We start from the raw sequence: 25,217 nt of genomic DNA on the forward strand, positions 1-25,217 counted from the left end.
TATAATGTTTAATGAGCAATTACTTTTAACAAAAGGAGATAATGCAAAACATAGTGGGATTACAACCACCACTCCTGAGTGGTGAGGGAGGGAGGGAGGAATGTTTTCATGGCTTGTCTCTGTGCAAAGAAAGATAATAGCTGTGGGACCACTCTGCAGATAATTTGTCCCTAAACAAACCAAAGGGCCAATTCTACACATTGGAAACTGAATCATGAACTGTCCTTGCATACTCACACTTTTGTGAAAAAGTGAGTAAGGATGAATAAGGATGTTTCTCAGGTAATCTTTGTTCTTAGGAAACAACCTAATCTCTATGTTCCTTTCTCCAAGATATATTATTAAATGAAAGAAAGTGCAAACAATGATTAGCATATTTCCATTTGTGTTGTTTCTAAAAAGTATATATGTTGTATATGCATGATTATGTTTGGAAGGAAACAGCAAACAGTAGTAATCTCCATGAGGGAGAACCAGGGACCAGAGGTGGAAGTCTTACACTTCAATATAGACCCTTCTGTAATGTGTTAAAATTCCTACCATATGATTGAAAGGCTTTTTTCCTACATTTTAATATACCATATTTAAAACATATACTTATGGTATATTAAAGTTTAACATTAATTTTAATATACCCTACACATATCATAATGTACATGTATACTTTAAAGAATGTTACAAGCCATACATATGTACTCAACACTTCACATAAAAATAGTTCATGGTTCAAAAATATTTGAGAGGGGGCACTAAAAAAATTAAGAGATTACTTCTGAGGAGTAGGATTCTAGGTGAAAAAGGAAACTTTCAACTTTCTCTGCCTTGTTTGTCCACACATTATTTATTTGTTTTCTAAAAAAGCTTATCTTTGAGGCACCTGGGTAGCTCAGTCAGTTAAGCGCCCAACTCATGACCTTGGCTCAGGTCAAGATATCAGGGTCCTGGGATCAAGCCCCAAATCAGGGAGTCTGCTTGAGGATTTCTCTCCCTCTCTCCCTCTTTCTCTGCTCCCCTCTCCCCCCCACACACAAAAAATAATTAAATAAATCTTTAAAAAAAAAAAAAAAAGGACTCAGTAGGGATGCCTGGGTGGTTCAGTTGGTTAAGCCTCCAACTCTTGATTTTGGCACAGGTCACAATCTCAGATTTGTGAGATGAACCCATGTCAGGCTCCCTACTGGGAGTGGAGGCTGCTTGGGATTCTCCCCTTCACCCTCTGCCTCTCCCCTCCAACCACACATTGTCTCTCTCAAAAAAAAAAAAAAAAAAAAAAAAAATATATATATATATATATGTATATATATATATATATGAAGACTGAGTAATGCAAAGTGGCTAAAAAATACCATAATTGAATTAAGCGTATCATGAGGCTATTAAGTGCCCAAAAAAACAAGGAAAACTGCAAAAATTTAGTCTCCATTCTGGTTCTTTTGCAAGGTTCATTAAATTCTCACTCCCCTTTTAAAAACAAAATGCATCTAGAAAATCTAGTGAATGCATTATGGGTGTGGCTTTAAAAAAAAATGCAGACATCTGACTAGTAGACCTATAATCAAAGGAAATACCTAGTCCCTTCATCAAAAGACTAGTTATTATACAGTCATGTTTTAAGCTAAAATACAATGTTTAATGGATAATGTATAATTTTTATGATTATCAGACTTGAATGACTTTTTCAATTATCCAATCTACTACCCTATTAACTCATATCAGGTAAAGAACTTCTCTACATACAATTTAACAGCAAATGGTAAAAAATACACTATTAAAAAATCTGTATCTATACAGCAAAGAACAAACATTACCCGGGAGTACAAGTTAAAAAAAAATTCTTATAACTGTCAGTTCAGTCATCCAATGGGTTACACTTTGTAAGTCATACCATTTCGCCTGCATTTTTTCCCTAAGTTACACTTCTTTTCTATTCAGTAGGTGAGACATGCAGTGGGCAACACTGTGAGTGGTGATGACATGTTTTTGGAAGGCCAGAAAGATTTTCATCCACCTGAGGCCTTTGAATCATAAATAAAAATTATTTCAAGAAAACCAACCTCAACTGTTTAAATATTAATAGAGAGCATAACCTACATGCGATAAAAGGCAACACCATTTTACAATCAGCCTTGCTCAACAATATCCAGTAATTTTTTTGGAAAAATTTTTTTCCTGCCCACGCTATAAACACGGCTTTAGGTCCTGAGTTCCATGTGAGTTTATACACAAATCTTCTTAATCGCCTTCAAACCTCTTAAAATTTGTATTACTGATTGCATTATTGCTCTATTATTGATAGAACCACCCATATTCTGGGAAATTTAGCCCAAATTCTGATGGAAAAATGTCACCTGTCATATTTGTTTCAATCCTCCTTCTCCCATGTCTACAACATCCCCCCTGCATTATAGGTACCTAACTTACTGAACAAAATAAAAATCTATGAGTCCATATAATACTAAACAAACAAGGAAAAATAAATGTTATTCCTTATAGTACAATGATAACTAATATATATAGATGGAGGGGCACCTGGGTCAAACAGTCGATTAAGCATCTGACTCTTGTTTCAGCTCAGTTCATGATCTTAAGATTGTTAGATCAAACCCCCTGACAGGCTGAGCACTTGGCATGGAGTCTGCCTCAGATTCTCTCTCCCTCTGCCCCTCTTGCTTGTGAGCTCTCTCTCTCAAATAACTAAATGAATCTTTAAAAAAATAAATAAATATGGGGGTGCCCGGGTGGCTCAGTGGTTTAAGCTGCTGCCTTTGGTTCAGGTCATGATCTCAGGGTCCTGGGATCGAGTCCCACATCGGGCTCTCTGCTCGGCGGGGAGCCTGCTTCCCTCTCACTCTCTCTGCCTGCCTCTCTGCCTACTTGTGATCTCTGTCAAATAAATAAATAAAATATTTTTTAAAATAATTTTAAAATAATTTAAAAAATAATAAACAAATAAATAAATAAAGTATAGATAAATAAAAAATGTGACCATGATGGTATTAACTAATTCCAACTAGAATCATCAATGGATGTTAAAACTATTGGGTAAAACTTCAAAGAGGAACAATATATTTACAGTTTCAAAATAACTTCCCACAACTTACTAATTACAAAGGGAAGAAGGACAACTTTCCATTTAAGAAAACTGGCAAACATAATCTTAACCAAGTGTTCAAATTAACATTATCAAAGATGGGCAAACTGACATCAAGTACCTCTTGTCATGATAAAAACACACATTATGTGCCTCCTAATACAATGCTCTGAGAGAATCACAACCTCACCTCTATGTATTATAACCAAAAATGTTTAACACCTGAATCTAATCACAAGGAAACATCAGAAAAACCCAGATTGGAGGACATTCTACAAAATGCCTTAGCTGCACTCTTCAAAAATGTCTATGTCATGAAAGACATTAAGAAGTAAAAAGTAAAAGCAAGGCATATTACTAGACAAGACCCTGGATCAGGAATTTAAAAAAAAAAAATAGCAAAGTAGATATTTTGGGGACAATGGTGAAACCTGAATACAATATTATAACAATGTTACATTTTCTAAATTTGATAATCATACTATGGTTATGTAAGAAAATATCTTTGTTCTTATGAAATAAAAGCTGACACATTTAGGAGTCAAGGCACATGGGATCTGCGACGACTCTCAATGGTTCAGTTTTATGTTCACACACACACAGAGAAAGAGAATGATAAGACAAATGTGGCCAAATGTTAATAATTGGTGAATTGTGGGAGAGCACACAAACAGTTCCTTGAACATTTCTTGCAACTCTTCCATAAGCTGGAAACTACTTCAAAATAAAGAGTCAAAAAACTTAAAACCTGGGACGCCTGGGTGGCTCAGTTGGTTAAGCAGCTGCCTTCGGCTCAGGTCATGATCCCAGCCTCCTGGGATCGAGTCCCACATCGGGCTCCTTGCTCTGCAGGGAGCCTGCTTCTCCCTCTGACTCTGCCTTCCACTCTGTCTGCCTGTGCTCGCTCTCACTCTCTCTCTTACAAATAAATAAATAAAATCTTAAAAAAAAAAAAAAAAACTTAAAACCTACAATGACTATGCATCTCAGAGTAACAAAGTTCTTACAGTGGACTACAATTGTAATACCTAAGCTCCTATTAAGTCTTAACAACATCTACTTCTATATTCCTGCTTTCTCACTCTGTACCATCCACCCAGTTTTCTCAACTGTTCTCAAACATAACAAGCACATTCTTTTCTCAAAACCCTTATATGTGCTATGCCCTTTGCCTAGAATACTTTTCCCACAGATATTAACAAGGGTCGCTCAGAGAGGGCTTAAACTAATCACTCTGTTAAAAAGTGGAGGGGTGCCTGGGTGGCTCAGTTAGTTAGGCATCTGCTAACTAAACTAAACTAACTTTAAACTAAACTTTATTTAGTCACCCCCTTGCTCTCCACTATAAGATCAGTTCCATTACAGGAAGGATTTTTACCTGTTTTGTCTACCACTGTATCTCTAGTCCCTGAAACAATGCTTGGCACATGGTAAGGTCTAAATAAATAGGTACTGAATGAATAAGTTTTATGTTATTTTTCTGATTTATTTAATAAACATCTTTTTCCTTCTGATCTACTTTACTATTTTGTCCAAACCTGCCCCTCACATTCAGTTCACCTCTAATTTATAAAAAACAATTCAGTGATAACAAACAACAGGAAGAAGTAATACATCCTCATTTTCTCAAAGGATCATTATTTGTGAATCCTCAGTTTTACTGTCAGGTTGCAGAAGGGGCAAAAGTAACTACAGAATGAGGAAAAGTCAGCTTTCCAGAACCACCAATTAGAAGGGATGCCAGGAAGGATCCCAGGCTTAAGTGCCTAGCAAAAGGCCAGGATGACAGCCAATTAGAAACTGTGGCCCTCTTGTGCTCCATCAGTTTGCCATCTACCACCCACCTGCAAAAGATCTGAGTTTTGCTCAAACTGTAACAGCCCATGACCTTTACAGTCAGTTCCACTGTATTCAAAATGGAAAGAAGGGAAGCCCTATATAGGGAGAAAGCTCTAGTAAGCACTGACTTACGCTGTGAGTAGAGCAGGATTTGAAACTCCAGAAGGGCACAAGTAAAAAGCTGAAACACATTTTCTACCCCAAGCAGTTCAAAGACTTCTTTGACAGGGAAGTCAAATAAGGGAAGCTCATTGGTACTTGGTCTCTGGCAGATTATTGGCCCATAGACCCCGGAAAACTTCAAGGACCGGCCAGGAGGTGGGAGTGGCACCTCATAGAGTACATTGTATATGTAGCTCTCAAGGGGCAGTGGAGGGGGCTGAGGTGAAGTAACTGCCTGGTGAAGTTGTTCCAGCACACTCCGACATGCTTTCATGAAGGACATCGGTGTGATGAGGCAGATGCACTTAGAGACGTAGAGCGTGTCCCGGCTAATGTCATAGGAGTTGAAGCGCTGAAGCTTGGTCCCAGGAGTGCCTTCACCATCCTCCATGCCATGGTCTCGACCATCAACAGAGGGAGAATGTAGGACATCATACTCAGCATTATGCATGTGGTAGAGGGTCTGCATTGCACTGCAGATCTGCTTGCTGGTCACCTCCTCATAAAATGTGAGGGCAAACCCAAATGTCCGAGAGCCATCCTCCCTTGTGATAATAAAGGCATGGAACTGGGGCTCCCTGGGATCAGCCTGGGTCTTGAATGCAAGCCCTTTGGGCATGCATAGCTGCAAAAGACAACAAGGAAACAAGTGGTGAGAACACTCACTGCTGGTCCTCTTTTCAGAATACCACCACTATTCATTTACTCACAGAGTACCTACTATGCTAGGTGTTTGGGATGTCAAGATCAACGCAGCAAAATATCTGTCCTAAGAATCTCCCATTCTAAGATATATGAGTAAATAAAATTATAATGCAGTTATCAGGACTACCCAAAAACAAAGTGTTAGAGCAACACAGAATAGACAACCCAGCCCAGGAACATCAGAAAAGGTTTCATAGATGAGGTGATATTAGAATTCATCAGTCAGACAAGGGAAAGAAGGTATGTCAAAGACAGGAAGAAAATCCACAAAGATAAGGAGGTAAGAGAAAGCTCGGAGAATTTAGGTAGGTGGTTAAGCCTGACAGCATTTACTGGAAAATAATGCTAGAAATATACCTATATACTAGACAAATCCAACTTTGCACCTAAAAATAAACAAAGTTTTAGACTCTATCAGCTCACAAAACCCTGTCATGAAGAGAACCTTCTCTTTTCATAGGAAAAAAGGGAGCATTTCACATAAAGCAAGGAGATGACATAATCAGGATAAAGATGCACTTTTTTCATTTTAACTCAGATGGGTTATATAAAAAACTTGGACAGCTAATCAAACTGACCTAAATCAATCAATCTCCATACGATCTCCTAGCAGCCTGGAGTAAACAAAAGTCAGTGAAGTATCTGACTTTTGGCTCAGGTCATGATCTCAGGGTCCTGGGTTGAGCCCCAAGTTGGGCTCTGCGCTCAGCAGGGAGTCTGCTCCTCTCTCCCTCAGCCCCTCCCCACAGCCTATGCCCATGCACTCTCATATTTAAAAAAAAAAAAAAAAAAAAAGCTGTCCTGTCCAAAATTAGGATGAAACATAATACCCATTTCTACCATATCACCCAGATAAACACAAGTGAGAATGAGAGAAAACTGTTTTAAATCAGACTCACCATGTAATCTCAGTACTATAGGCAAACAAATAGCTCAGTACCTCAAAGTTCCCTGAACCATTACTATGCATTTATCTGACAAAACAGAAACAATGTGATTTTCAGTGTATCTGATATATTGATCAAAATGCAGAATCATGAGTAACATACAGACAGCCCCTTCTTCAAAAGTTACTGGTAGTTAGTGGAACTGCTGCTATCATAGTCTGGATTCACAGTTCTACTGTAAATTCATTTGTAAATTATTTCATACCTGTAGCTAAGAAATACTAACCATTCCCACTGCATCTTGGTCAAAGGGATTCCATTCTACGTTCTCAGGGTATCGGGCAAGGACCTTAGACTTGAATGTTCGTCTCAGGGGTGTCTGCTCAAAATTTTCTCCTGCAAGAAAAAGAATGAAGCAAATCATCTCTACGGAGTCCCTCCAAATCATGGAGTTATGACTGCCTGAGCTTGGTAATCCAGCAAGGTACAGAAATAAAGGCAAAAGAGTTAGTATGCCAACCATCTAAGAACAGGAAAGGTATTAAAGTTATTAGGTAAGTAAAGAAGCTGAAAAGGTTTTAATGTGGTTAAGAGTGGACACCACTAGCTATCTTTTCTTTTCTTTTCTTTTCTTGAAAATGAATTATTACTAAAACCACTGGTTAATCTTCTTGGGAGTGGAAACAGCATAAGGAATGACAAGGACTATATCCACCTTTTTTTCCCTGTAAACAACATTTAGCTTGCTTAAAGCCAACTGATATCATAGAAGCATAAATGATTTTAAATTCAGAATAAAGTATGCATTTCTATGATCTCTGAAAAAACACGAAGGGACTAAAAGATTGAAGAACATTTAAAAAAGCAAATTTCAGGGTAAATCTAATGAGGTATTTTGTCAATTCAGAAAAATTTAAAATTTCTAAAATTCTACCTGTTTCCCCTCCCCCCCTAAAAACACTAGAATATACTGAAATAAAGAACATTAAAGTGAAAAGAGGAAGAACCAAGGAACCCACCACCTAGACGGACTCAAATATGAAAAACCTACTGGTCAAAAAAGGGCACAAGAAAGTTAGAAGGTCAAAGGTACAAAATACCACTGTAGAGACAGGTAAAAGCCACCAGAAAGCTTGGGTGTTCTCAATTTTGTTTTGTTTTTACCTTCAGTCGTACTGGAAATGAAAGGGCTGGCACCATCCCTGGCTTTAGAAGCCTGTATGTACTGGCATAATGCTATATGATAAATGAAATAACAGAGTATTACAATAAAGCAATATTATTCAAACTTTTTTGACCATGACTCCAGTATGAAACAAATGTTACATCATGAAGCAATATACACATACATGATGTGTACATATAAATTTGCCTAAAACAATTTCACAAAATAATACTTACCCTTACTCTGTGTGATGCCCTTTCATAACTTCTACTCTACATCATTAAAATCAAACTTAACTAAAACTACTAACACAATTCTTTGGGGAAAAAAAATTACAATGCCACATAATGAGATGAAGAGCTCAAAAGGTATCAAATTACTATAAAGTCACGGCTACTTTATCCAAAAGTATCCTGCCCCAAATACTGCTGTTCCTAAGGAGTTAGGGAATAGGGGACAAATTAAATGTATCCAAATACTTCAAACAAATAAATTTAGTGGGAGTCATGGAAACATATGTGGAAAACATGATCAAAAACAATTCAAATGAATTTGATACCTATCTATCGAATAATCATGTCATACAAGGGCCCTGGGTACTGAGGGGACAGAAATGAACAAAATGAAGCACCTGTCCTCTCAAATGTACAGGAAAAAAGAATATACACAAATAATCACTTCACAGGGAAGTTATTATCTGGGAGGCTCCAGATCTTTACTCTATGTGGTCCAACCACTGGGAGCACACTTGCACAACATCCTGCTCACATGTTCTAGCTGATACAACAAATTCTGTTCTACAGTTGTTCTGAGTTGGTTTGGAACCCAAAGGAGCTAGTGATTAAGGAAGTTGCATTCTTCTGAAACAGGATTAGGATAAACCTAAAGTCCCATAGTTCTTCACCCTACATCATCCCAGAGGCATCTTAGCTTTCTAAAGAGTTTATAGTAACTCTAAGGTACTTGGTCCAGAAATTAATAAGGATTCCAGTTAGAAAGCTATCGTTTATAACTAAAAACACTCATTTCCACTTTCTCTCAGGTTTTGTCATCAACATGATAAGAGGCACACTTATTCATAACTTTCAACTTCTGACAAGTAAAGCCAGTAACACAATTTCAATTTCTCTCATTTCCTGCCTTCTTCCAAACTGAGTTTTCCGAAACTCTTTTCCAGGAAATTTCATCTCTCAAAATACATTTTGTAATCTCCACTAAAGACTGGCAAAATCAGCAGGCAGCTGGTAACAGTGGTAACAATACAGCCCCTACAGCTATGTACAGCTAGTCTCAAGCTTTCAGTAACACCTGTGAACACACCCTTGGCAAGGCTGCACTCACTGTACAGAAAAATTAAACAGCGAGCAGCTGACATAATGATCTTGTCTACACTCTGAAATACTCAGAATATGCATTTAAACTCATTCAGTTCTGAGAAGATAACTATGTCTTCCTCCTAAGCCTCTTCACTTGTAGTTGTCAGTTTCCTCATTTCTTCCTTATTAGGCCAGAAAATCCCCTCACTAAAAACCACAAAATATTTCAACAGAAACAGGAATCAGGGCAGTTTCCACTGTCCTTAATGAAAGTCTTTAGAGAAGCATATTTTTTTTAAGATGGTTATGAGGTGACCCCAAGACATAATGAGCATTCAAAGGATAGAATGGACCATTTCAAACAACCAGTGAGAAAAGGCCAGAGGTGAAAATAACTGAAATGGAGTATAGACAAAGAGGAGGGGAAGGTTATGAATCACAAGAACAGTGGTCTTTAGATCCTCTATCCTTCGCAGCACCTCTTTACCTCCTGCCCCTTCTTCAAACAAGCTAAGCAAAGATCTCTTGTTAAAGAGTCAGTAAAGGCGGGGCACCGGGGTGGCTCAGTGAGTTAAGTCTCTGTATTCGGCTCAGGTCATGGTCTTAGGGTTCTGGGATCTGAGCCCCGCATCGGGCTCTCTGCTCAGCAGGGAGCCTGCTTCTCCCCTTTCTATGCCTGCCTCTCTGCCTATTTGTGATCTTTCTCTCAAATAAATAAATAAAATCTTTAAAAAAAAAAAAAAGAGTCAATAAAGGCACCACTGAGACTGCCAATCTTAGACATGAGTCCTGTGTATTGGACTGGACCAGTATCGGGAATATAGTATTTTCACTGCAAGGAGAAAGGGGGTGTATAAGAGGTATGAGAGCCCTGAGACCAAACCATGTTCACTACAGCACCCTATATAGAATGTCAGAAAAGTCACAGAGGAAGGGGATTCACAAACCTAAGATATTTTTATTAAAACAATTCAGTCTTTCATCATTTGCTGAGGGCTAAGTTTTCAGACTAAGCAGTAGAGACTTAATGCCTCAGGAACATCTACAGAGACCCACTTCAGGAAACCTGTACATATGTCACAGATCGCTTAAATCCCTAATTATTTAGACCTTTGGAAATTCAAATGATACTAGGAATAAGACATGCAACTACAACTGTCCTATTGTCCTGGAAATAGTAACTACTTATTTGCCTAACACATATAGAGTCCACAAATGTCATAAAGTCTGGATGCCAGAACTAAGACCCATTTCTAACAGCAACTTAAAAATTAGACAACTAGGTGTCAGTCTATCTTTGTGAATCTGTCCCTGGGGAAGTACAATTCAGATAAACCATAACAGATTTTTTTTTTTAAGCCTGCACGCCTTACAAGGACTTCTAACAGGTTCTTTGTTTACTTGTTCTGTTTTGATCAAGCAAGAAACAAACCGATATTTGTATTGCTATCTACCCCGTTGGTAACTAGCTTGATTTGAATAATTCTAAATAAGGGATGCTTACAACGGAAAAGCTTCAAAGCAACCCTGAACTCTCTGAAATACTTTACAAAATTTTGTATGAAAATATGTGCATTTTTCTAAAGAGAAACGCGATTTTCGTCATTCTTTTTTAAGATTTTATTTATTATTTGACAGAGAGAGACACAGAGAGGAAACATAAGCAGGGGGAATGGAAGAGGGAGAAGCAGGCTTCCAAGAGGGAGAAGCAGGCTTCCCGCTGAGCTGGGAGACAGACGTGGGGTTCGATCCAAGGACCCTGGGATCGTGACCTGAGCTGAAGGCAGGTGCTTAACCATCTGAGGCGCCTCCAGATTCTCAGATACTTAAGCACCTGAGCTGGAAAGCAGATGCTTAACTATCTCAGGCGCCCCCATACTCAAAGGGTTCCATGACCCAAAAAAGTCAGAAGCCACAGCTCCAAATGTTTCTCCATTTTGGGCAGGAAACATTTGACCACTTACAGATAAGCCTAAATTGGTAGGCTTACATACAGTCTAAAATAAAACATATGCACTACTAAATAACTGCTTTCTGGGTTAATGATGACAACATTATTTCTCCTTTTTTATCATGAGAAGTCTATAAATGCAAACTTCTCTCTTTTTAAATATACACACGTATGTGAATGAGTTAAAAAAAGAAGAAAAATCTTTTCCTCAAAATTTGTATCTGAAGTCATCTGAAAGTTCATCAGAAAATGTTCACGAAGGGGAGTATGGGTGGCTCACTTGGTTAAGCATCCTGGTCTTCATTACAGTTCAGGTCATGATCTCAGGGCTGTGAAGTCCCATGCTGGGTTCTGCACTCAGTGGGGAGTCTGCTTGAGATTCTCTTTCCTCTCCCTTTGCCCTCCCCCCTCCAATCAGGCTCACTCTTTCTCTCTCTCTCCAAAAGAAACAAAATCTTAAAAAAAAAAATTTTTTTTTCACCAAAATCTCAAAGCCACACATTTATAATAAATGTATTACATCTGTGGGAAACAATGATGGTTTTGAATAGTAGTGCAGATACAAAAAGGCATGTTCCAAACAGCTATGTGAGAAAGACCCAATATAGTCAAATCACCACTTGGTTTATGTTAAGTTACACAAAGCTACTCCAGAACATAGTGTCAGCTTAGATTGAAGAAAAATAAAAGTAACCATCATTCCCTAAGAAAGTGTTTATGGGTCACATCTGTTATACCTCCATCTTGATTAGATATACCAAATAAAAGTATTTCAATTTCTAAATCTATCAGTAATTAGAGTTGACATATACTCAAGAAGCTTTACACAAAATTTAAAGTTTGAAAAAAAAGAGAGAAAAAAGAGCAAGAGCTAAGGGCAATTTTTTTTTAACATTTTTTTAAAGATTTTATTTATTTATTTGACAGAGAGAGAGAGAGAGAGATCACAAATAGGCAGAGAGACAGGCAGAGAGAGGGGGGGAACCAGGCTCCCTGCTGAGCAGAGAGCCTGATGTGGGCCTTGAGCCCAGGACCCTGAGATCATGACCTGAGCCGAAAGGCAGAGAGAGGTTCAACCCGCTGAGCCACCCAGGCACCCCTAAGAGCACTTTTTTAAAGATTTTTTATTTTTAAGTCATCTCTACACCCAACATGAGGCTTGAACTCACAACCCTGAGATCAAGAGTCTGATGCTCTACAGAATGAGCCAGCGAGATGCCCCTAAGGCATTTTTATATCCAGTCTCTTAGAAGGGAAGGATAGTATAAACATTTGTGAAACTACAAATGATTGTCAACAGAATAATTTATATCTAGGGCACATGGGTGGCTCAGTTGGTTAAGCCTTTGCCTTCAGCAAAGGCCACGATCTCAGGGTCCTGGGATCAAGCCCTGAGTTGAGTTCCCTGCTCAGCAGGGAGTCCTCTCCCTCTGCCCCTCCCCATCCCAGCTCCCCATCCCAGCTCACTCTATCTTTCTCTCTCAAATAAATAAAATCTTTAAAGAACAACCCCCCCCCCTGCCAAAAAAAATTAAAAAAGAAGAAGAAGATGGGGCACCTGGGTGGCTCACTTGGTTAAGTGTCTGCTTTCGGCTTAGGTCATGATCCCAGGGTCCTGGGATGGGGCCCTGCATCAGGCTCTCTGCTCAGTGGAGAGCCTGCATCTCCCTTGCCCTCTGCCTGCTGCTCCCCTTGCTTGTGCGTCAAATAAATAAACAAAATATTAAAAAAAAAAAAAAAAAAAGAAAGAAAGAAAGAAAAGAAAAGAAAAGAGAGAGAGAGAGGAAGAATTGTTTCTATCCAGCATGATGCATATAAATACTCTTCCATGCTTCCAGTCATGGAAGAGTAGCTCCTATGAAACCAACTCTCTTGCAGGTAACTATGAACATGGACAGAATATAAAAAACAATACCTGAAGGTACTAGGGAACAAAAAGGCAAGCAGATTATTATGGAATAAAGAGGGTCAAAACTTGATAATAGGTAATGACATCAAGCAAGTCTGTTAATGGCTTTTGGCCAACCAGGTCCCAGTCTGTGCCATGAAAGATGGTTAAAATTCAGATCAAAACCCACAGTCTTACTAGCTTCACAAACCAGTGGACAGACTTCAAGGCAACCACAACAGAGGAGTGAGGAAGGGAAATTCTGAAGAGAACCAAAAGGAGGTGCCTCAAACCCTGTGTATAAGTTCTCCTAAAAGAACTGAACTGAGATTTATTTATTTATTTTTTTTTACTGAACTGAGATTTAAACTGCCATTCACTGCAGGGTAGAGCTTAACAAAACAAACAAAATTCAATATTCTTTAGAGGAAGGTTTAAAAAAATAAAAAAGAAGAAAAATCCAGTGTCTATAACATATCATAATCAACATCAAGGACACAACTCAACAGAATCGTTTGGCATATAAAGAAACAGGAAAACATGATCTATTCTCCAGAGAAGAGTCCATCAACAGAAACTGACCCTGACTTGACCCAAATATTATGGTCAACAGACAGATTTTAAAACAGCTATGATCAGGGGCGCCTGGGTGGCTCAGTGAGTTAAGCCTCTGTCTTCGGCTCAGGTCATGATCTCAGGGTCCTGGGATCGAGCCTCGCATCGGGCTCTCTGCTCAGTGGGGAGCCTGCTTCTACCTCTCCCTCTGCCTGCCTCTCTGCCTGCTTGTGATCTCACTCTCTGTCAAATAAATAAATGAAATCTTTAAAAAAAAAAAAAAAGCTATGATCGGGGCACCTGGCTGGCTCAGTCAGTAGAGTATATAACTCTTGATCTTGGGGCTGTGAGTTCGAGCTCCACACTGGGAGTGGAGATTGCTTAAATAAATAAAACTTAGGAAGGAAGGAAGGAAGGGAGGGAGGAAGGGAGGGATCAGCTATGTCCATAATGAATGAAAAAAAAAATCTCAACAGCAAAATAGACTATAATTCAGAGGATGGGGTTAACAGCAGATTGGAGATGCAGAACAGTTAGTGAACTTCAAAAGACCAACAGTGGTGCCTGGCTGGCTTAGTTGGTAGAGCATGTGACTCTTTAGCTCAGGGTCGTGAGTCCAAGCCCCACACTGGGCATAGAGCTTAATTTTTAAAAATTATAAAAAAAAAAAATAATAAATAAAGAGATCAACAAAAAGTATCCAATCTGAAGAACAGAGAGGAAAAAAAGATTAAGGAGAGAAAGGAGTGTATAGGAGAGAACCCGAGAGATCTGTGGAGTAACAAGTCTAATATACATATAATTGGAGCCCTGGAAGAAAAGAATGGCAAACGAGTTAAAAAAAATTTTTTTAGGGGCGCCTGGGTGGCTCAGTCATTAAGTGTCTACCTTCACCTCAGGTCATGATCCCAGGGTCCTGGGATCAAGCCCCACATCAGGCTCCTTACTTAGCAGGAAGCCTACTTCTCCCTCTCCCACTTCCCTGTGTTCCCTCTCTGCGTGTCTCTGTCAAATAAATAAAATCTTTTAAAAAATTTTTTTAATTGAAGAAATAATGATCAAAATTTTCCCAACTTTGGTAAAAAACCTAAATTGACCGGTTCAAAAAGCTCAGTGAATTCTAAGCAGAATACATACGAAGACAATAAAAAATAGGACATCACAGTCAAACTTTTAAAGAAAGGGAATAAAAGGAGGAAGATTATTAAAGAGAAATTCTTGAAAGGATACAAAGAAACATGATACATTAAGGAAAAGAAATGATTGAAATTACCACTGCTTTCTTACCAGAAACAACAGAGATTAGAAGACATGCAACAACACCATACAAATACTGAAACAAACAAACAAAACCCTGTCAACCCAGAATTCTATAATTAGGGAAAAAAAAAATTCCTTCAAAAATGAAGGCAAGGAGCATCTGGGTGACTCAGTGGGTTAAGGCCTCTGCCTTGGGCTCAGGTCATGATCCCAGGGTCCTGAGATCCAGCCCCAAGTCGGGCTCTCTGCTCGGCAGGGAGCCTGCTTCCCTTCCACTCTCTCTACTTGTGATCTCTGTCAAATAAATAAATAAAATCTTAAAAAAAAAATGAGGGCAAAATAAAAATATTTTCAAGTAAAACAAAACTAAGATAATTCATTGCCTGCAGACCTGTACTACACAAGGGAGAAAAGTCTATCCCAATAATATACAATATGATCCCATTTATACACCATTCTTGAAGTTACTAAATTCTAGAAATGAAGAACACATTGGTGGTTGCCAGAAGTCAGAGATGGAGAGAAGGAGGGTTCTATAAAAGGGCAGTGCCCAAGAATCCCTGTGGTGATGGAACTATTGTTTTACTTGAGTGTATTAATGTCAATATCCTGGTTTTAAGAGCATCCAATAGCTTTGCAAGAAGTTACCACCACTGGGTAAAGGGTAGAGTTTCAATTCTGAACTATTTCCTGCAACTGAAATTACCTCAAATAAAAAGTTTAATGTTTTTAAAAAACCTGTCAAGGTTTTAAAGCAGAGATTTCAGGTAATACAATTCAAACATCCAAAGTTAAACCTTGGACCAAACTCTTCAAAGGCAACTGAGCTATCCCTTACTCCAGGGCCAAAACACAGGCTTTGGCCTAATGGGCTGCCCCACCTCACCATACCCACACCAATCCTATAGGGTCTAATTCACATTATGTACAGCAAGAGTGATAGAATTTTCTTCCTCTGGGAATGGATACAACCAGGTTGTTATGCCATCATTTGCACACTGGCAGTCTGGGATGTCCTAAAATTGATCCTGCTGGTGACACTGGTGACCAATTCAGCGCCACTCATGCTATGATCAGTTTACTTCCTGCACTAAAAGATGTCACTGTATTTTTCCTATTACAAACATTCCTAAAACAGACTGCCCATTGAAACAGTACTACTACCAACTCATACAAATATCTGGTACATGTTGAAAAATCAGCTTGTGTTTTGCCAATTCACTTGTTGCCTCAGTATTTCATTCCTCTTTGTCTTTCAGATAATTTTCTGAATTCTTGAATAAATCAGAGATAATCTCTAGTCATCTCTGACTAATAAGGCACAGTGTAATAAGAGAAGGGAATGCAAATTTCTAACTAAACAAGAATTAACCTTGCTACTCCTTTTAGGTGACTATTTCATTACTATCAGCAGTTTTTCAATGGGGATAGCTTAAAAAAAAACACAGTAAGACTAGCTGAGTTTTGGTAGCTACACAAAACCATCTAACACTATACTCCACTTGGGGCCCTGAGTGGCTCAGTTGTTAAGCATCCGCCTTCAGCTTAGGTCATGATCTTAGGGTCCTGGAATCAAACCCCGCATCAGGCTCCCTGCTCATTCGGAACCCTGCTTCTCCCTCTCCCACTCCTCTGCTTTTGTTCCCTCTCTCACTGTCTCTCTCTCTCTATCTCTGTGTCAAATAAATAAATAAATAAATCTTCAAAAACAAAAACACTATACTTCATTCATCGCTTTCCCTCACCTCTTCATCATATGAACTTGAGGTAAATTTATAGGTCCTGTGGCACAGAGAGGGTACCTGCTCCTTGAAGGGACAGGCTGTATCTTGGCCCACATCATCAGCTGACATGTACTCAGGGGTCAGACGTTCACAAATACCCAGAATGCAGAGAATGAGCTGCCCCCCACTTTGGACACACCACAAAGCCTGTCCTATCTAAGTCACTAACCCAGAAAAGCTGCTGCCCAGGCTTTTCAATGAAAGCAACAGAAACCATCTGTTACCTCTTTGTTTTCCCCTGGAGGTAGATCTGTTCACTTTCTTTCTCAACATATTTTCTTGGTCAGATAACTTTAGATTTAGGGATACAGCCATTACTTTTATTGATGTTTTGCCTCCTGCTTGACATCTTCCAGGCTGCTCCACAGCGAGTCCAACTCCTGCATCTAGTATTTCTAAAATGACTGAACTACTTATATACCCAGTTTTAACAAGAGTCTAGGATTTGAGAACCTATCCAGACAGAATTGCTGCAAACAACAGCTAGGATAAAACTTTGGTAGCAAGATATCAAGTGTAGACATTGCTTTCCTTTTAGCCAAAAACCTTGGTAGGACACACATCTGTTGAGCTAACATCTTGAACTTATATAATTTGTTCTGTTTAGTATGGGAAGCAACAAGCTATCAAATTCATGGACTTTCAGATCAGTCTAATGAACACTGTCATGTGTGTTGGATATACACATACTGTACTGAATTACATACAGTACATACTGTACTGAATTACTGATAGAGAAAGGATTCCCAGCAGTTATCGTGTACATAGGCACTTTTGTATAAAAGCTAGCCCCTCCAGAAAAATGGACTTGGGCAAACCCAGTGGACTGGGATCTCTAAGTAAGAAACAGCAGAGGACAAATGTAAGCAATCTTCATTCTCTACTCAATACGAAATTTTAACATAATCAGCCTAAATTAACAGTAAGCAACTAGCCTAGAAGGCAGGAGATGGAGCTAAGGTCTCACTTTGGCTACTAACTAGTTGTGTGACCTAAACAATTTGAGTCTTCTGGGTCTCACTTTCCTCACATGAAAGATTAAGAAGTAGAGGTCAAGTTCCTAATTTAGAAAGGATTTTCCCGGGGCGCCTGGGTGGCTCAGTGGTTTAAGCCTCTGCCTTCATCTCAGGTCATGATCTCAGGGTCCTGGGATTGAGCCCCACATCGGGCTCTCTGCTCAGCGGGGAGCCTGCTTTCCCCTCTCTCTCTGCCTGCCTCTCTGCCTACTTGTGATCTCTCTCTATCAAATTAAAAAAAATATATATACTACTAGAAAGGATTTTCCCAGCTTGATCATTTCATGACTTAATAACTATTGGGCCTCCAGTCTGACCCAGCATGGAAACTGTACCTTTTAAATTGTGAGCAGAAGGGACGCCTAGATGGCTCAGTCGGTTAAGTATCTGCCTTTGACTCAGGTCATGATACCAGCATCCTGGGATGGAGCTCCGAGTCAGGGTCCCTGTTCAGCAGGGAGCCTGCTTCCCACTCTCCCTCTGCTGCTCCCCCTGCTTGTACTCTCACTTTCACTCTATCATAAATAAATAAAATATTTTTTAAAAATAAAAAATAAAATAAATTGTGAGCAGAAGGCATGAGTTAGTTCTCCTGCTGGGGCCTCTCTTCCCAAAACCCCACAAAACAACAGTAGAGGGGTAGGGGTCAGGGTAGCATAGACACAGAATGAAAGTGAAGGTGATAGCAACAGAATTTTAGAAGCTGGAAAGCAGATGGATGAGTGGTTCCTTACAGCAGATAAAAGAAAGCTAGGATATAATATAACCTCCAAAAAGCTCAGGAACTTGTAGCATCAGGCACTTCTGGAAGTGGGGTTAAAGATGGGACTAAAAACAGAAGGACTGATTGAAAGTCTATTGAAGAACCAGCTGGCATCAGCTCAAGAAGAGATAAATTGTTGTAGAACTATACAATGGAACATTATTCAGCCATAAAAAGGAATGGAGTACTGTTACATGCTGCAACACAAATGAACCTTGAAAACATTATGCTAAGTGAAAGAAGCCACAGGCTTCTTTCTACAAAGACTACATATTGTATTACTCCATGTATATGAAATATCTAAAAGAGACATATTCATAGAAACAGAAAGTGGTTGCCAGAGGACTAACTACTAACAGATAGACAGTTTCTGTTTGGGATGACGGAAATGTTCTGGAACTAGGTAATGGTGATGGCTGCACAACAGTGAATAAACTAAAAATGACTGAAGTATACACTTTAAAATGGCTAATTTATGTCACATAAATCATATCTGAATTTTTTTTAAATAAAAGAACCAGCTTCACCCCACCACACACTCTCCCCACTCTGCCACCTCCAACATGCCAGAAGAAAACTGGAAGTTTATTCTTAACAAGGGATAGATAAAAGAAAGTGAGCTGAATGAAATAGGTGTCAGTGGTCAAAAGGTACAAACTTTCAGTTATAAAATAAGTCAGACCTGGGGATGTCATGTACAGCATGGTGACTACAGTTAACAATATTGCACTGCTTTTATATTAAAGTTGCTGGGATGCCTGGGTGGCTCAGTTGTTTAAGCAACTGCCTTCGGCTCAAATCATGATCCCAGAGTCCCAGGATCGAGTCCCACATCAGGCTCCCTACTCATCACAGAGCCTGCTTCTCCCTCTGAGCCTCCCCCTCTCGTGCTCTCTCTCATTCCCCCTAAATAAACAAATATTAAAAAAAAAAAAAGAAAGAAAGAAAGAAAAGAAAAGGCTCATTAAAAAAAAAAAGTCAGCAGCTGCTAAGAAAGTAGATCTTAAAAGTTCTCATTACAAGAAAAAAAAATTGTAACTATGTGGTGATAAATGTTAACCAAAATTACTGCGATCATCATTTACAATATATAGACATGTATCAAATCATTATGTTGTACTCCTAAAACTAATACCATATTATATGTCAATTCTATCTCAATTGAAAAATTTTTTTAAAAATTTTAAAGAGTGGGCATATCTATAACTTGGGATTACAGCTGAGGTATCAGGCATCAATAGCTAGGAAACCAAAGGCATAGCTGAAAGCAATGGTATCATTCTAAAAACAGAAAAACATTTTACATACTGAATTTGGGATTCCCCTTCTACTACTTGGCTCTCACAAAGTTGGCAGCTGGGATTATGTCCTTGAGGCAGAGATTTAGAGAAATGTTTTCTATGAATCTGACCCGCCCAAGAAAAAAGACTTAGAGACTTTCATACTACAGGGAAGAAACTATACAGCCAGTGAAACTCTCAGAAATCAATCCCTCCCCCATGAACATCAAGTTTCCAGTCAGCTTCTTGATGAATCTTTCTTTTGTTTTTTAAGATTTTATTTACTGGGGCACCTGGGTGGTTCAGTGGATTAAAGCCTCTGCCTTCAGCTTAGGTCATGATTCCAGGGTCCTGGGATCAGGCCCCGCATCGGGCTCTCTGCTCAGTGGGGAGCCTGCTTCCTCCTCTCTCTCTCTCTCTGCCTGTCTCTCTGCCAAATAAATAAATAAATAAATAAAATCTTTAAAAAAAAAAAAAAAGGAAAGAAAAGAATAGATGTTCTTGTGCACCTATGAATATAACTTATAAATTACAAAGAATGATACCTTGCTTAACATACATATTTTAAATACTTTAACTCAGAAGAAGTTATAAAAATGAATACACGAAATATTAGATATGGCTATATGACTTCTGGAAAGTGGAAGTATGGGTGATAGCTACTTTTTTCTTTATACTTTTCTGTATTTTCTGAATTCCCTACCTACTATGACCATATATAATCTCTATGATAAAGTGATTTCACTAAAGAATATAAATAATAGTGCATTTCTCCCAGCTGATGAAGAAGATACTTTTTAACTCAGATTTAGAACATTAACCTAATTCCTAATTTCTGTACTGCAACTACTCTGTACATTTCCTCCTCTCTATATTATATGGAATGAGAAACTGTTAATGCAAAAGAGAAAGAAAAGTATGTATGTACCACTTGGAATCCATTGAACCACTTTCACATATATTATTTCATTAAACTTCATCACAGCCCTAAGAGAGATTTTACAGATAAGGAAACTGGCTCAGAGATAATCATTCAACAAGTAGGACACAAAATGGGATTAGAAATTCCTGCAGACACCCTTGTCTAATACTCTGTTAACCTACGACACTAGAATGGATGTCTCTTAGAACACTGGAATTTAGAGCAGTAAAGAAGTACAGCTTTGGGGCACCTGGATGGCGCAGAGGGTTAAGCCTCTGCCTTCGGCTCAGGTCATGATTTCAGGGTCCTGGGATCGAGCCCTGCATCATGCTCTCTGCTCAACAGGGAGGCTGTTTCCCCCTCTCTCTCTGCCTGCCTCTCTGCCTACTCGTGATCTCTCTTTCACTGTCAAATAAATAACTAAAATGTTAAAAAAAAAAAAAAGAATAATAATAAGAAGAAGTACAGCTTTGGTGTAAAGAAAGGAACATTCTGTGGGTTAAGCAATCTTCATCAAAAAGTCTAAAAAGCCATAAAACCACAAATTCTCTACTGTAATAAAGAGTAGTATTCTCAGTCTACAGCTCATGAGAGGGTTCCACCCTAACTAAAGGCAACCCAAAATCTCCTGCATCCTTTCACTGCACCAAGTAACATCAACCTCCAAGCTGCCCTAACCTCTAGCAGTTAAGACCCTCTAACAGATGGTTCCTCAGAGCCTCTTGCAGCTGGAATAGGGAGATCCAGGACAAGTAACAAATGAAGCTAAAATGGTGAATGGTAGAGGGTGGAGAAGGGGTGAGGAGACAACCTGCCAGTAAGTGAGCTTATTAGTAAGAACAGACAGGAGGCTAAGGCCTTCTATCAGTTCTTGGAAAAATCCCAAGACTTAAAGCCACCACTGTTGCCAAAGCTTTAGGTGAAAACCCACAGTTTCTTAGAAAGATCCAGAGGAACAAATGCTATGTCAGTTCTTTCTCTCTACCTTTCTCCACCTCAACTCTTGCTCTCCTCCAGCATCTGTATCTCTCATGCTCTCTTGTCTGGACACACTCTGAAAATGAGTCAGTTCCATTAAAATCAACAGCACTACAAAAACACTGATCCTCCTTTTCTTGGAAAATCATTAGGTCTGCTAAAAGCTAAAATGAGGACCCTAGCAGAATGACTAACAGGGTAGCAATCTTCCTGCAAATGAGTCATTTATGAGGCAATAGAGGCAGCTAACAGTCTTCAAGCTATTATAGTCAAATACCATCATCTCTCCATTCCCCCACTATTCTTTTGTCATACAATCTATCTGACACAACCTTGTTGTTTTTTTATTTGTTTCCCCTAGCCTCCATTACTATCCTCTCTGAAGAGCATATTTCTAGTCAAACAGGATGACTAAATAGTTCCTAAACATGCCCAAGAGTTCCCTGTTGATCCACACTTTACCCATCCCCATTCACATCCTCTAGATCTAAGTCCTTCCAACCCTTTAAGACTGCAGCTTTCTCTAGTCACTACCAACATATGTGACTGTTCTCCCTACCCAGTATCATGTACTCTGTGAGAGAACTAAATGCCAGTACTGTACTAAACTGTGACTTCACTAAAGGCAAGATTTACAGTTAATTCATTTCCATCCTTCCACCTGTTTTCAATGAAAGCCCAATTCTTTTGAGGAGAACAAAAATTATTCTTTTTATCCAAACTGTTAATATGCCTTAAAACCTTCATATGGGAGTCAGAGAATTAAACATTAAAAAGGTTCCGACCCACAAATTGACACCTTTGACACAAGCTCAACCAAACTAGCATATCATCATAGAAGCTGTAAAAACTTTTTAAAAATTAAAAAAACCTATACCCTTTAGTCTGCTGCTAAATCCACTAAAACTCCACCCAAAAGGCACCAGAAAAAAAAAAAAGCAACCACTAAAATAGCACCCCAATAGCATTTTAAAAAAAGCAATTTCAGAATGCATGGTTGGCTCAGTTGGTTAAGCGTCTTGTCTCCCAACAGGCTCCTGGCTCAACAGGGAGCCTGTTTCTCCCTCTGCCTGCTGCTCCCCCTGCGACAAAAAAATAAATAAATAAAATCTTTTAAAATAAATAAATAAAGCACTTTCTCATAGTAGAGCTATTTACAACTACAAGAAAAAGAAAATATGCTGAGTGAAATAAGTCAAGCAGAGAGTGTCAAGTATAATATGGTTTCACTTACTTCTGGAGCATAAGGAATAACACAGAGGACATTGGGTGAAGGAGAGGAGAAGTGAATTAGGGGAAATCGGAGGGGGAAGGTTCTGGAGGGGAGGAGGGTGGCAGGTTAGGTGAGCCTGGTCGTGGGTATTATGGAGGGCATGTATTACACGGAGCTCTTGAAGGGAAGTAAGAAAGCCTGGAATTCCTTCTGATTTAACACAATCAAATCTCCTGGGCTCCTGTTCCTCCACCTTCAATAAAGCACCTGCCAGTCTTACTTCCTACCCAACCCCTCTCTCCTTCTTTAGACATTATCCACACCAACTCACTTGTAGTTGCTAAAATATGGCATGCTTTATCATGCCTTCGTTCTTTTTTAGATGCTATTCTCTGCTTAGAATGACCTTCATTGGCTTCTTTGCCTGATTAGCCAATCTACATTTATTCAAGTGAGTGCTATCAAAATCTATGGTATTCCAACAATGTTGCCAATTCTGCAACTCCAACCTCTTCTGAAACTCTTCTGTGGGACCTATTGTCAGAGCCATTTACTGGTCATAAAACAAGTCTGCTCCTTTGAATTTAATTCCTACCATATGGTTTTCAGTTCCCTCACCTCCCTAGCACCTAGAACTAGACTCAGTACTCTATTTAAGTGTGGTCTAACAACATTTAAAATAGGACTATCCACTTCTCTGTCAATACCTATTAATACAAGCTAAAAATCACAACTTTTCGACATAAATCAAAGTTTCAGCCAACTAAAAGCCTCACATTTTAGTGTTGCCATTAAGACACATCTTTTTGGGGGGGCAGGGACATCTTTCTACCCTGCTACTTTCACGTTACCGCCTTCATCATACAACTCAAATCTGTTTCTTATCCCCATGTATATCTTAATCCTTCCCATCAAACCATTCCTGAATCCAAAAACGGTGGTGACAGTTATTAACCTCTTCTACCAGTCTACTCCCGCTTAATAAAGAAAATGTAGTTAGTCTGACCTAACATGTTTCTAGTGGGCCTGTGTCAGCTCTTAATAATCAGTTTCCTTTTCTAAATCCTCTTACCATATCCTTAATAAACCATTCTAGATTTTTACTAGAAATGTCAAGCTCTTACCTTCTCAGTCTTGAAAATATGTCTTTTTGTGGTAATTCCATATCCTTAGACCTGACAGACAGCAACTAAATGATCTCATCCCAATTCTCTTACCAAACTCTAGGGTATAATTTGTTTGGGTCAAGAGACTTGAATTCAGGGGCACCTGGATGGCTCAGTCAGTTATGCATCTGCCTCCCGTTCAGGTCATGATCCCAGGGCCCTAAGAGTCCTGAATCAGGCTCCTTACTCACTCAGCAAGGAGCCTGCTTCTCCCTCTGCCTGCCACTCCTGTGCTCCCCGCCCCCATCTCTGACAAATAAATAAATTAAATTAAAAAAAGAGACTTGAATTCATTCAGAGGAATTAAATGCTCCTATATAGAGTGGGTCTCCTCTCACTAATTTATTTCTACCCTTTCCAGTCTATAGATAATTTACCATGACAATGTGGGGAGGAGTTTCTGGGGGCATTTCAGTCTTGGGAGATATTTTTTTTTCCAGTGTCGATATTTGGAATTTCACATTTGAATACTATCTAGCATAAAATGCTCTTCTTGAAGAAATATTTAGCACAACGAACATTTCTTTTAGTTTGTTTCTTTTTTAGTTCTTCAAAACAAATCCATAAAACTGTTAAAGGAAGCAGAGATGCTAATTATAACACAGTTCTTTTTACAAGAGCAGCAAAAACCAAACTAGCCAATCTATTATAAAATAAGGCTAAAGAAGAATTCTAAAAATAAATACACCTCTGTGACCACAGAGAAACAGAAGAAATGTGCAAGCCAAAAATTTAAATTTTCCCTCGAGGTGAAAATATCCCCATAATTCATCAACATATCAACCCACAAATATTTACTGAATGTGCAAGACACTTAAAACAATTCATCCAAAACCTCACATCTTACACCCTCCCACCAAATGCAAGCTATAAATATAAGTACAGTGATGTTTTCTCCATTCAGCCACCATAGAATACTTGTCTACCACACCCTCAGCCACTCTACTGCATTACTACATTATTCCATGCTCAAGCAATTTATCAGTCTTGACTGAGTTCCTATTGTTTACACAGCTCTGTACTAAGTGTTTTAGAGACATAAAAATTTATCATTATAGGGGTGCCTCACTGGCTCAGTCGGTTAAGCATCTGCCTTTGGCTCAAGTCATGATCCTGGGGTCCTGGGATGGAGACCCATGTCAGGCTCCCTGCTCAATGGGGAGCCTGCTTCTCCTTCTATCTGCTGCTTCCTCTGCTTGTGCTTGCTGGCTCTTTCTTTCTCTCTGACAAATAAATAAAATCTTTAAAATAAAAAAGAATTTGGGAGCCTCCTATC

General features: G+C 39.0%; 1 protein-coding gene across 4 annotated transcripts in view; it reads right to left on the bottom strand.

The window, feature by feature from the left end:
* DENND5A (DENN domain containing 5A) overlaps positions 1–25,217 on the bottom strand; it is a gene marked incomplete at its 5' end in the record, with an annotated part of 95,606 nt that overhangs the window by 55,396 nt on the left and 14,993 nt on the right. For 2 of the 4 annotated variants that reach the window (XM_082683031.1, XM_082683028.1), the window contains 3 exons: positions 5,063–5,717; positions 6,971–7,080; positions 7,849–7,920. The exons of 1 other annotated variant lie outside the window; for it this stretch is intronic. In XM_082683031.1, coding sequence (XP_082539157.1) covers positions 5,063–5,717; positions 6,971–7,080; positions 7,849–7,920 — 837 coding nt within the window. The remainder of the gene's footprint in view (positions 1–5,062; positions 5,718–6,970; positions 7,081–7,848; positions 7,921–25,217) is intronic. One more of the 4 variants, XM_082683029.1, reaches the window with a different exon arrangement.

The sequence above is a fragment of the Mustela nivalis genome (genome assembly GCF_964662115.1).
Source record: "Mustela nivalis genome assembly, chromosome: 9".
Taxonomy (NCBI): domain Eukaryota; kingdom Metazoa; phylum Chordata; class Mammalia; order Carnivora; family Mustelidae; genus Mustela; species Mustela nivalis.